The sequence below is a fragment of the Electrona antarctica genome (assembly GCF_951216825.1).
Source record: "Electrona antarctica genome assembly, chromosome: 18".
Lineage (NCBI taxonomy): Eukaryota > Metazoa > Chordata > Actinopteri > Myctophiformes > Myctophidae > Electrona > Electrona antarctica.
The window spans coordinates 39,070,113-39,083,915 of record NC_136799.1 but is presented as its reverse complement, the minus strand read 5'-3'; the positions used below and the strand labels follow the sequence as shown (position 1 = coordinate 39,083,915).

At 43.2% G+C, this 13,803-nt stretch overlaps 1 protein-coding gene across 1 annotated transcript in view; it reads right to left on the bottom strand.

Moving 5' to 3' along the window:
• The window catches only part of mapkbp1 (mitogen-activated protein kinase binding protein 1), an 89,781-nt gene that overhangs the window by 22,571 nt on the left and 53,407 nt on the right, over window positions 1-13,803 (bottom strand). Inside the window, exons 10-15 of the mRNA XM_079528273.1 lie at window positions 13,465-13,599; window positions 12,782-12,990; window positions 12,007-12,098; window positions 11,504-11,629; window positions 11,277-11,347; window positions 9,588-9,709 (exon numbers count right to left, since the gene is read on the bottom strand). Of these exons, the coding sequence (XP_079384399.1) occupies window positions 9,588-9,709; window positions 11,277-11,347; window positions 11,504-11,629; window positions 12,007-12,098; window positions 12,782-12,990; window positions 13,465-13,599 (755 nt within the window). The remainder of the gene's footprint in view (window positions 1-9,587; window positions 9,710-11,276; window positions 11,348-11,503; window positions 11,630-12,006; window positions 12,099-12,781; window positions 12,991-13,464; window positions 13,600-13,803) is intronic.

Genomic DNA, 13,803 nt, shown 5'->3' with positions numbered 1-13,803 from the left:
CGTGCAAAATTCACACCATGTGTTCATGATTTGCAGCATTTTGTTTGAAACGGAGCACTCCTGCAAACTTTGGAAGCCAATCTTAGCCAATCAGGATGGAGTCTGAAAAATCTGAAAGACCCGTTTCGTTGAATGGCTCTAGAGAGACTGTGTACCAATTTGCGTAATGTTTGGACAAAATCTGTAGGTGTACTGTCAAAACATTTGTTTTGCACAAAGCGGCCTCCTGGTGGCGCTATAACAGGCCAATGTGAAAACTTTGGGGCAGAGGTTCAGCTCTGGCATTCAGGGAGTGTGTGTGCAGAGTATGGCTGCGATCAAGCCAACGGTGCCAGAGATTAGCTGTTCACAGACGGACGGACGGACACACGGACGGACGGACGGACGGACACACGGACGGACGGACGGAGTGCAAAACATACTCTCTCCCCATGCCTTCGGCCTGGTGGAGACAATAACGGTTCAAAATGTAATAATCTAAATGTAAGAAAAGCTCATAACATAATAATCAGCTCCTAACGGAACTTTGCATAATGTAATATGAGTTACATTAAGAACCTTACGTAGCTTCTCATAATGCAATAACGGCTCATATTTGTTGAGTTGTACGATGTGTATCGTCAGTATTATGGTTTGTCATAGTAAGTATCAGGTCTGTATCATTATGATCATGGAAAATAAGAGTCAGCACTCTTGGACTATGCTCCAAACAATAAAAGGTTTATTACCATGACGTGTGACATTTCAAGCCTAGTGGCACTTCACTTGAGGACATTGTATCTGTGAGTGTTGAGCGAGATCTTAAGTATCAACTCACATACTTTTACTCAATTCATAGTCTTTGTTGAATAATTTTCTATAACTCCTACTGCATCAGATAAGGGAAACCTTCAGAAATTGACATTGCCAGGACACCCTCAGGAACAGGTAGGACCCACATGGAGGAAAACACATGAATAAAGAACTTGAGGTAAAACGGATACTTTACTGGATACCTCACAGAAGGAATAAAATACAACAGAAGTACTCCTTCAAAGAGAAATACTGAAAACTAAGGAGGCAAATACAGAAAGCAGAGGAACAAATCTCATGCCCTTAACTAACTAACAGGACTAAACCTCTCATACAGCCCAATAAATAACTGAAGGTCCAGGTAGAACCAATGTGGATGGGGCAAGGACAGGGACACAATGGACATGGGCAGGACCCACTGGGCATTGGCAGAGGCCATGATCATGACATACATACTAGTCCATATCTCCATCCATACATCCATCTCTGCTTATCCAGAGTCAGTTTCAGCAGAGAGCATAGTTCATTTGGGAACGGTATCGTCTCCACCAGCCAAAGGCATGGGCAGAGTATGTTTTGCACTCCGTCTGTGTGTGTGTGTGTGTGTGTGTGTGTGTGTGTGTGTGTGTGTGTGTGTGTGTGTGTGTACACGTCCATCTGTTTGTACTAACAGGCCAATTCCTGTTTTTAACTATAATTGCACAGATCTGTGTACATATGTATGCACACTCCCTAGAGGCCAAGGAAAAGCCTTTGCCCTGCATTTTTCACATCTGCCTGTTAGCGCCACCATGAGTTTGATTTTTGCAAAACACATTTGTTGTAATAAATGTAATGTAATAAAGGCTCATAACATAATAATCAGCTCATAATGTAAAATCATGAGTGTAACGGATGTTTGCATAATGTATGAATTACATCAAGAACCTTATGTAGCCTCTCATAATGCAATAACAGTCCATAATGTAATAACGGCTCAAATGTGTTGAGAAACGTGTTACATCGTAATAATCAGTATCCGTATCATGTCAGTATAATGGTTAGTCAGTATCAGGTCAGTATCATTGTGACCATGGAAAAAGAAAAGAGTAGGCACTCTGTTATGGCCAGCCATACTAGTATTTTTGTAGTTATATTTCTGTTTGTACAGTTGGAGGCCATCGATATTGTCCTTTTCTTTTTGCTGAGGTTTGCGTGATCTGCGCAAAAGGACAGTTAACCCATTTTGGGCGGGAACCCCTTTGTGTTTTAAACATTATGTTATAATTTAGCTATTGAAAAATAGCAGGTCTGCTATTTTTGAAAAATCGTGAAAATATTTATTTCAGAAAACTGGAGGATTTAGAAGGCTTTTTTTTTTAATTTTGAGGTCAGGCCTAAATGGGTCAAATGATAAGGGACAATATCGGTGGCACCCAACTGTATTTGGTATAATCTCTTGTGTCCCGTGTTCTGAGGTGGAGAGTTGTGAGAGGTGGAGACTGAGGCCTGTTGATGGACAGACACCTGCCTGGGACAAATTCATGAGACTGATCACTGGAGAATGCCAGCTGCTGTGGGGAATTGGCCATCTTCACAGATTGGTTGGCCCTGAGGAGTAAGGACAACTAAGCAGTGGATTGGATGGTGGCCACACCCAACCCACTATAGAGCTCACTCAGGACCCGGACTATTCAGAGGTCAGCTTCGTCAGCAGATAATTGCTTCCTCTGTCCTTTCACCACAAACCAATATTTTTGTCTTTGAAAAACTTGAAGAGACTTGTTTTGTAACCTGCCTCTGGAAGCCTTGAGAATGACTGCTCTGTGCCCATGACCAACTCTAGTTTTTGATTAGTAATTATTTGTGTTATTTGATTTGTGTTAATCTTAGGTTTGTAGTTTGGGTTTTGCTAAATTAGGTTTGTTTGTGTGTATTGTATATTTTTGTAATTATTCCAAATTTGGACTGTAAATAAATATATATTCAGTTTTATTCCAATTGTCCTTTTGCATTTTAAGTTACTTCCCCTAACCCTAGACTGGGGGTCATAACAACTCTACACTATGTTCCTAACAATAACAGGTTTATTACCATGACGTGTGACATGGGATGTCCCGATTTGTTTTGCTCCCGATCCGATTCAGATCATTTGATTTTGAGACATACCGATACCGATCTTTTCCCGATCCGATCACTTCTACACTTATGCCATATCACAATAGCAAATATCCTTATGTATGTCACTCTATCTGTTGTGTTGCCTTTGTGACTATACTTTTTTTTTTTTTTTTTTTTTTTGGAAAAAGCAGTACAAAAACAACATTTCTATGCATACATAGGACACAAGTGCAGTTCCCAGGATTTTTTTTTCTCCACCCCTCTTCCCTCCCTCCCCCCTCCAAGTGACTCCATCTCTCTGTGTCTCTGTGTCCTTGCTTTCTTCAGGACTACATATGGCATCAGGTCAACACTTAACAGGGGCAAAGGGCAATATTGCTTCAGAGTGTACATTTCAGAAGGAGAAAAAGAAGAAAGAGTGGGCAGACAAAAAGAGTAAGACAGACAAAATAAAAAGACAAAAAAAACAACAATCAAGAAACGAAAGTATTTACAATATTGCTGAGGGGGACAAAAACAAAACAGCTTTGGATTTCGACCATAAGAGGAGGAAGGGTGTCTTAAACATTTTCTACAACGATCATAAAGCAGGCTATTAGGGCCAGTGAGATCACACAAAGTCAGCTCTCAGAGGGGCAATGTGTACTATCCAGTTGTTCCAAATTTGGTAGAAATTGTCTAGTCTAGTTCTTAGCATGTATGTTCATTTTTCCATTTTGAAAATATCCAGGACTATTCCGTGCCAATCGTCCATTGTGGGTGTGATTGGGGTTAGCCATCTTCTTGTTATTGACTTTTTGCTGGCTGCCAAGAGCACCTGCAGTAGCTTTGTGTATCTCGACTGGTTGTGACTATACTTTTATTAGAATGACTGTCATTGTGTGTTTTTTTTCTTGAAAGCATGAAATCATAGCAAAATAATGATTTATTGGTTAAACAGAGCAGGGGTTTTCAACTGATTGTGAACGAGGGACCACCACCCTGACTTAGAATCAACCTGGGGACCACTATTGTGTTGGGTGGGGATATGGGCTAAGATTAGTGCTTTTGTAAGTTAACACTTGCTATGCATTCCATGTGGATACATCCCACTGTTTCTCAACCGTTGACTACTACTGGTAAAATGTCCTAATAATAATGACTCAACCAGACAATCCGGTGCACTTCCCCCTTCTTGAGATTCTAACTCCCTTTTCCTGTTGAATTTCTTGAACTCCAACTTGTCAGTAAATTACATGGATGGACTCATCATAGGTCACCAGGTCATTCAGTTCACGGTTTCTCAACTAGTGGAAAGAACATTTAAAACAAATCGACAAATCCTACATTACTAAATGCATGGTCAGGGACCACATGCAATACCTCCACGGACCACCAGTGGTTCACGGACCACCTGTTGAAAACCCATGAATTAGAGTGAATACAGTTCTACAGCTTATAGAACTGAACTGAAGTCAAGTTAAAACTCTAAAAGAGTATCTCTCTCATTCAGAGAGAGTACTACAGTTGCATTTCCTTTGTGTTCATATTAGGTGTCTTTCACACCTGAGTGTGACTAGTCTTTGTTTGATGATCTCTGACTGGGACCAGAAGGAAAACAACTAGCATAAACACAACAGTTTTTTCCAAATCTCATTGCTTATACATCTTTTTTTGAGATTTACATTAGACAATTAAAAATCTGATCTTTTCTCTACGATTCCGATCTTTTGAAAATCATGTGATCGGAGCCGATTTCCGATCACCCGATCCGATCGGGACAACCCTACGTGTGACGTTTTGAGCCTAGTGACTCTAGCTGACCATTGACACCAATAAAGAGAGAGACTGCACCTGACAAATAACTAAGTGTAAAAGTGTAAAAATAAAAACTAATAAAAAATAACAAACCCGCTCTAAAACGAATTAAAACTAACTGAATTAGAAAGAAAAGTCAAACTAAACTATTAGAACCTTGCTCCCATCTGTATTGTTGCTGCACAACATGCTTCCAAAAGACTGAAATCAGCGACTGAGATCTTTAATCCTGGAGGGGGGGCGTGGGGGTGGGATAATGCTGGGAGTAGGCTGGGGGTTATGCCTGTTTCTAGGAGTGTCCACAAGTACCCGTGGAGGTTCTCCCGTGGCCTCTTGGATCAGGATGCCGTAGGGTCGAATGGAACTCTCTACGAAATCTCTCTCCTGCTGAGAAGAGAGATGTGCTGCAACAGGAACCAGCCATTCTGTCTTGTTGTCACATATCACTCTCTGTAGTGGGTTTATCCGGTTCTGCATGACGACGCGATATGTTTTTCCGTTGCTTTTGGACGTAAACTCCTTAGTGTACACCTGGGCTTTGCTGAGACACGGTGTAGAATAAACACCTCGTCCGTAAAAAGCCCTGGTTCCTGTCTTATAGTGAGACTGGATGATACCTTTGGCTCCATCTATGCCAGTGCCGTGATAGGAGACGGGCCATTCTCCAGGAGCAGACTCGTCCCTCCAGCAGTCTGCACCCAGCCAGATGTTGCCATCTGGGTACTTGTTCCTCACTCTCAGGGCAATTCGGTACCAGCCAGAGGGCCGGTTGTAAGACTCCCCGCCTCGTGAGGCCTCACTGAATCCAAGCGACAAGTTGGTGAAATCCCAGTCATACTGTTCATCAAAAAACGTCTCCATGTGCACAAAATAATGTCTCTTAACCGCGTTGTACTCACATGGCATTTCCCTCGTAAACAACATGCCGAGGAAGTCCTCTGGAGTAATGGAGGTGTTGGTAGAGAATATAGGTATAACATCATCTCCCAGTAGGGCAGACAGAGCCTCAAATCTGACAGCTTGATCAACCATGGCTATCAGAATTCTAACACTGCTTGGCTGCGTGTGGTTCTTCGAGTGTGCGAGTGTTCACTGTGTGGATGTGCTGGCTCAGAGAGCAAGAGGGATTCACAGTTTTTATACCCGACAGTGCCAACAGCTACAGCTCTGTTGATACTACCTGAGGGTCTGTTGATTGATTAGGTCAGATAAAGAGCATAAGAAACAGTCCCTACTGTCTTAGGACAGTGCGAGGCATAACTGTACAAACAAAGAAAGTAAAGCAGGTTTCATAATATGCAATAACCATGTGCTCTCACTACACATTCCTGAAGCTGTTCCAGAGGCAAGGTTATTATAGTTAACGGAACATAAAGAAATAATGAAAACTAAAACATTTTCGTTAACTGAACTGAAAATAAACTATATATATTATGTCAAACGACTCATATTTGGCAAATCGATAAATCGAGGCCGCCGACGTGTCGATAGATTATTTTAAACCACATGACCCCACCAGCAGTTTAAATATGTCCATTTCCGGTTTAAACGGCCGTTTAGAAATTTGTAAATGTCAGAAATGGATTCACTCTCCCTCTCTTGTGTGACTGAACATCTCACCCTATCTCTAAGGGAGATGCCCGCCACTCGTCAGAGAAACTCTCATTTTGGCCGCTTGTATTCGCGATCTAATTCTTTTGGTCTTGTCCCACACTTCAATGACCATAGTTGAGAGTAGGCACGAAGATTGCTTGGTAGACACTGGTCACTGGTGGATGGGTTTCTAAACTGCCTACAGCCCTCCAATTAGACACAGACCGAGTAGGGAAAAAATTGTGGTATTTTAACATGAACATTAGTGAGGACAAATTATATAAAAATAGGTTGAAAAGTGGTGAAAGCGGTCCTTTAATGATTATTCCGAATGTGAATCAATCTGTATTGCAGTTACGAAAGTCTGTTTCTCAAACACCTTCATGAGGGGGAAAAAAAGAACAGGAACCGAAAAAGAATTTTAGCGGGCTCACACAAACTTTTTTTGTACTGTATCTTAAACACAATTTGGGCAAGCGCACGCACACCCACGCGCGCCACATGCACACACCCATCCCTTTTGTACTGTGTCTTAACCACAAACAGTTTCACAATGGTCACAGCATGCATCTAAAAGCCTTCAATACCTTGACAGCCCCAGCTGCATGTTTCCTGCACAGCTGCACTTACAATTAGTGTAGTCAGTGAGGAGAAGGATGCAGCCTGTGACAACAACACATGCTGTGAGGGTGGAGTTGTCTGACTCTAACTTATTAAAACCTCTGACTCGTACTGTAATCTTTGCTTGGACTCTGATCAAACCCTGTGCTTGATGAGACCCTAGAGACATCAGCTGATTATAATGAATCTCCTTCACCACCTTACACTTTGTCCCATGAATCAAGTCACGTATCGTAGTTATCACAGAGTTATCTCACCAGAATTGTTACATTTCCATAACAGACCAGAGTATAAAGATAGTCTCACAGTAAATATAGAATACAGGGAGAATGTACTGCTCAACTAAAACTCCTGGAAACCCCTCAATGACTCCTTTTAGAAGCACTGGTTCATTTAAATGTTTTTTTTTGTGGCTTTCGCCTTTATTTTATATTTTTTATGGAGGGACAGACAGTAGGCTGACAGGAAATGGGGAGAGAGATGGGAGGAAGACATGCAGTAAAGGCAGTCTGGATCGGGAGTCGAACCCGTGGCACACTGAGCCATGGCCCAGGCCGAAGCACTGGATCATTGCAAAGTATTTTGTATTGGTAATGTATTTTGTAAAATACAGGAAAGGCAAGTTTATTTGTACATCCAATTTCAACTGCAAAGCAATTCAAAGTGCTTTACATAAAATGTTAAGCATTAACACTTCAAGACATAATAAACACATTATGAAAGGACATTTGAAAACAACAAATATCAAACTGGAAATAAAATAGAAAAATATGAGAAAAATTACAGCGCAGAAAAAAAAAGATACTACTGTATATGTGCTGCATAAACCCAGAACGTTTATTTTAGTAGTTGTGACTCTGGGCACAGAAAGCAGACCCTGACAACCTGAGAGGTCTCAATGATTCAAGACGTGGCACAAGATCAGAAATGTAGTACTTTTAGTCCCAAACCAATTCACTGATTTAGTATTTTTAAATCAATTCAAATAGCTGGATTCGTGCTTTCATCAGGCTTGAGAGTCTGATGGCGTTTTGGTGGGTGGGTGGTGGACATTGTGACTGGAACGTGTGTTGACCCACTGGATGTGGTGGACGCAAAGGGGGGTATCCAGGAGAGAAAACGGGAGTAGGCTGGGGAGAAAATGTGGACCTGGTAGTGACCAAAGTTTCCCCTGAAGGTCGTGGAGAGGGGGGTGGGAAAATGCTGGGAGTAGGACGGGGGGTACGATTGTTTCCAGAAGTGACCAAACGAACCCCTGTAGCTCGTACAGAGGGGGGTGGGGGTGGGAAAATGGGGGTAATAGTCTGGGGGTTACGCCTGTTCCCAGGAGTGACCAAAAAAGCAGAGGGTGGGACTGGAGAGGGGTGTGCGAGTGGGGGTGGCATAATGCTGGGAGTAGGCCGAGCCTCTTGGATCAGGATGCCGTAGGGTCGAATGGAACTCTCTACGGTCTCTCTCTCCTGCTGAGAAGAGAGATGTACTGGAACAGGAACCAGCCAGTATTTGTCCCATATTATCAATCTCTCACGGGGGTTTATCCGGTTCTGCATGATGACCCGGTACGTTTTGCCATTCATTTTGGATGTGAACATCTTGGTGTACCCCTGGGCCAAGTGGAGAGACGGTGTAGAATAAACACCTCGTCCATACCGATCCCTGTTTCCTGCCTTATAGTGAGACTGGATGATACCTTTGGCTCCATCTATGCTAGTGCCGTGATAGGAGACGGGCCATTCTCCAGGAGCAGAGTGGTGCCTCCAGCCATCTGGACCCAGCCAGGTGTTGCCATCTGGGTACTTGTTTCTCACTCGCAGGGCCATTCGGTACCAGCCTGCGGGCCGGAAGTAGGACTCCCCGCCTCTTGAGCACTGAGTCGATCCAAGCGACAAGTTGGTGAAATCAAAGTCATACTTTGGATCAAAAAACGTGCGCATATCCACAAAAAACTCTCTCTTAACCGCTTTGTACTCACTTGGCATCTGTTCCAATTCTCTCATAAACAGCATGCCGAGGAAGTCCTCTGCAGTAATGGAGGTCTTGGTAGAGAATATATCCAGAGGTTTAACATCAGCTCCCAGTAGGGCAGACAGAGCCTCAAATCTGAGCATGGCTTGAACGGAATTCAAACACTGCTTGGCTGCATGTGGATCTTTGAGTGTACGGTCGCTGTGTGGATGTACTTTGTATGTGGTGAAGAATGCAACTTTCACCCGCGCTTTTACTTTCATTTCCTTGACAACCTCCTACAATAGCTACACTCCATCTGCCAGTTGCCACAATTTGACTTTTTCCCACCATTTCCAACCGTCTTGAAAATGAAGCACACGAGGAAGTCAGATAAAAGCGGAAGTTCTCATTAATGATCTACAACAGTGGTAACCGGTATTAAAAGGTTATGCTCAAGTTATGAGCTTGTCGGCAATTTTCTTTTTTACTTCACAAATATTGAAAAGGTGTAAAAAAAAAAAAAAGATTATTCCAAACAATCTATCCTTTTGACAGATCTAAATATATATTCCCTGTGTACATTCACTGTTACAGTCTATGGTTCGCGCGCGCGCGCACACACACACACACACACACACACACACACACACACACACACACACACACACACACACACACACACACACACACACACACACACACACACACACACACACACACACACACACAGTTCTGACCTGAGGCTGCGGTCCTGACAGCCAATGGCAGCGTACTTCCTGGTTGCGTCGACGTCCATGTCGTACAGGGTGGTCTTCCTCACCACGTGCTGAGTCCTCCTGAACTCCAGACCCTCTGCCGTCTAAAAACCACAGAGGAAGAAGAATAAGAACATGGACAGGTCAAAACATCTGGGAGGTAGAAGAAGAGTAGACCACTTCAAAGAATCCGGTTGTGAGCGTAGATCTGCTATTTACACTATGTTTACACTATGCTTCCCGGTCTGAATGTCAATCCCTTGCTGTCTCCACTGTCTGTCACTATTAAAATTAAGGCTAAACCAAATGACTGAAAGAAAAAAAAAATAGAAACCTTGTATGGAAATGGAAAGAAACTTCTTCGGAAATAGTGAAAACAGCAGATATCCGATCTACAAGCTGCATTATCAGAATAATTATAGACTTAGAGTTCCTTTAATTAAATTAAGATTTAACTATCTTTAAATATGAAATCCGTTTCATGTGCTAAGGGGATTTGAATCCATGTCTGTCAAACATCTGATGCACTGCTCTTGCCTGCTTTTGGTGCAGTACTACTTGCCAACCACTAGGTGTCCTACTGACACCAGGGTGTAAAATGTCTCAATCCTCCAACCACTGCAAGAATAGCCGATTGCTGAGAGCTTGTAATCTACTATTCTTTAATTTTAGCTAAAAACCTAGAACATTTTTTAAAAATGTTGAACAATTTAGAATTGATTTTTTTTACACAAATGTTCTCTCCTGGGCGTTTGTGGCACGGTTAAACTCCAAAATCACATTATCACTCCGCAATTTCTTTATGAATTTGAATTCCAATACCCCACATCTCGGCCACTCGCTCAGTCCAGCATGGCGGTGTCACGGTGAAATTGGTCGACCTGCCGAAATATGTGACAATCGTGTGTAGACATCACATGGCGCCAGTGTCCGAGCGTGAATCATTGCGGTTTGTTTATTAGCAGAGTTCAATCTATAGCAGTAAGACATCACATAACGTCACATAACGTCAGTGTCAGAACGTGAATCATTGCGTTTAGTTTATTAGCGGAGTTCACCCTTGCGGTATTTAGGCCACTTATTTAAAGACCTCCATGTAAGTTATGTGAATTCCACAAGACGGTCACATATTTTGGCAGGTCACCAATTTCACCGTAACACCGCCAGTGTTTAGTGCCACCTCAGTCATGTAAAAAATATAAATGTTGTGGAGGAGAGGCATAAAAATGTTGTTCAAACCTCCAGGGACAAGAGGCTCAGTAAACTGGGACAGTGTTTAACCAGAAGGAGATGATCTCAAAACATAAATACACTTACTTTATATCGACTCTGTCGGGTGGAAACCTCATATGTCTAGCAGGTAAAAACTGTTAGTATTCAAATTCTAAAATAGCAGAAGTAGCAGAACTCCGAGCTCAAAACGCGGCGCGTTCGAACGTGCAGATCTGCTACTTTTGATGCTTTTGTGTGATGCTGTGCTGTAGTATGATCAAGTACGAAGTGAATTTACGAAAAAAAGAAAAAACACAAAAAGGTTAGAATTTGGAGATAAGAGGTTTCTGTCTGACAGCAACGGTATTCAACAGTTTGAGCTTTTCCCAAAGGGGAGGTGTGAGGAGAGCTGGGGAAGGCAGAGGAGAGGAGAGGAGAGGAGAGGAGAGGAATCAATACCTTCTGAGCGGTGCGGAAGTAGATGCTTTTATCGGCTCCACAGCTGATCAACCTGAGCTTCCCCTCATTGGCTGACAAGACAGGAAGGAGAAATTACATAACCATCGTGATCAACACTAACTTTTCATTTGTTTGTTTTTAGTTCTCCGAAGTTAGACACCAGTGAACAACAATTTGCTGTTATCATATTGACATTCTTCAAAGGTTGAGTAAAGATCTGGACTCACCAGCGAATCTAACGGCGGTAATGGAAGAAGAGTGTTCGTCCATGGTCTGGACCAGACTGTACTCTCTGTCTGCATCCAACACATGGATCAACCTGTCTCTGCTAGCTGTGGCTAACAGACTGACTCCTGAGAGAGAGAGAGAGAGAGAGAGAGAGAGAGAGAGAGAGAGAGAGAGAGAGAGAGAGAGAGAGAGAGAGAGAGAGAGAGACAATCACATGTGGATCAACCTGTCTCTACTGGCTGTGGCTAACAGACTGACTCTTGAGAGAGAGACATAGGAGAGAGAGATAGAGAGAATCACACATGGATCAACCTGTCTCTGCTAGCTGTGGCTAACAGACTGACTCCTGAGAGAGAGACATAGGCACGGAGAGAGAGAGAGGGAGAATCACATGTGGATCAACCTGTCTCTACTGGCTGTGGCTAACAGACTCCCCATAAGGAGACTGAGAGAGAGAGAGAGAGAGAGAGAGAGAGAGAGAGAGAGAGAGTGTGTGCATTACCAGTCTCAGGTTTAGTGTATTCCAGACAGAGGATCTCAGAGTCATGAGCCTGAACGTTGAGAATCTCCTCCATGCTCTCCACATCATGAATCCTAACGCACCCCACACACACACACACACACACACACACACACACACACACACACACACACACACACACACACACACACACACACACACACACACACACACACACACACACACACACACACACACACACACACACACACACACACACACACACACACACACACAATCAGATAGATCCCAATCGATACCAAACCCTAGACCATTGGTTCACGACTTTTGAAGTACCAGCTCAGAAAATATTTGGCTCTCCAAGTACCACTATAATGATGTTAAAATACAGGAGCGTATACCTGCCCTTTTTGGTCCATTCCTATGAACCAATAATGCTGCTGCTGACAAAACTCTGTCTAATCACTAATCAGCACAACTAATGATATTTATTTCTAATGTGATTAATCCGTTCTCAAATCTTCTATATAGGTGTGCCGTCATGCTCATTTCAGCACGGCTGGATAGCCTATTTGAACCAATTGCTTGGTCAGAAGAACTACCTGTATACTGTATAGTATTATAAATATTTCATTACACTTTTGTCCTTTTTCTTATTTTTTGGGCGACTCCTCTGTGTACCACCAGAGGGGGCCTCAAGTACCACCAGCGGTTGGGAACCTCTGCCCTAGACTAAGGATACAGCCCTGGGTATATTATGGTTAAATGATGAAGTGCTCTTCCTCTCCTCCTCTACCTCAGTATTCCCATGCGGTCTCCGGAGGCCAGGTGTCGCCCATCGGGGCTGACCTTCAGGGTTCGAATCCCCGCCCTCGTGTCCGAGGTCCCGCCCCCTTCCTGCCCTGTCCCCGACCCCTTCTCCGAGGGGTTGGCGGCGGTGCCGACGCACTCGACGTCCAGCAGACCTGAGAGGTTGTTGTCAACGTAGATGATCTTCTGTAGGTCCTGGTGAGAGAGACAGATCATGCGTTTATGTACGTGCGTGTGTGTGTGTGCGCGTGCGTAAGTGCGTGTATTACTATACTTACCCACTAGTATAGCAGAGTGAGATATAGACATTGTGATGACCATTGCCTTGGTCCTCACAAGAGAAATTGTCGTTTTATGGTTGTATTTTTTTTACCTAATCTTAGAATTAGACAAATATTCAGATTTAAATTAGGTTTAGGATTAAGCATTTAGACTAGAGTTTAGGTTTAGGGGTTTTTTGTTCCAAGTAATGCCTGATATTTTTCGCTTAAAAGGTTGGGGTTAAAACGGCCAATTCAGTTCTCTAAATTGCATTCGTCAAATTGCCGTCTGAAATTGTTGATGTCCTTCACAAGTATAGTAATACAAACGCGTGTGAGTGTGTGAGCAAGTGCGTGGGTGTTCGTGTGTGTGTGTGTTTATGTGTGCACGTGCGCGTGCGTGTCTTACATGGCTGATGATGTTGCGACACAGCGCTGTGCTGTGAGCGTCTGTGTTCCACAGTCTGATGGTGTTGTCTGATGAACAGGTGAGGAAGGAGCCTGGGGGAGGGGCCGACTGACCGCCTCCTCCTTCTGGATACACCTGAGAGGAGGAGGAGTTAGATTAGCCTCAGTGTGTTTAGTTTAGTTTATTTGAACAGTAACAACACAAGTTATGACTAATGGAGGATACGACACAATAAAGTCCAGGCCTTTAGAAAACGATACGACCAGGCGCTCACAGGAGATAAAAGTGCTGGTTAACGGTAGTTAAAAAGGTGTCACAAATCCACTGGAAGGAGACCCC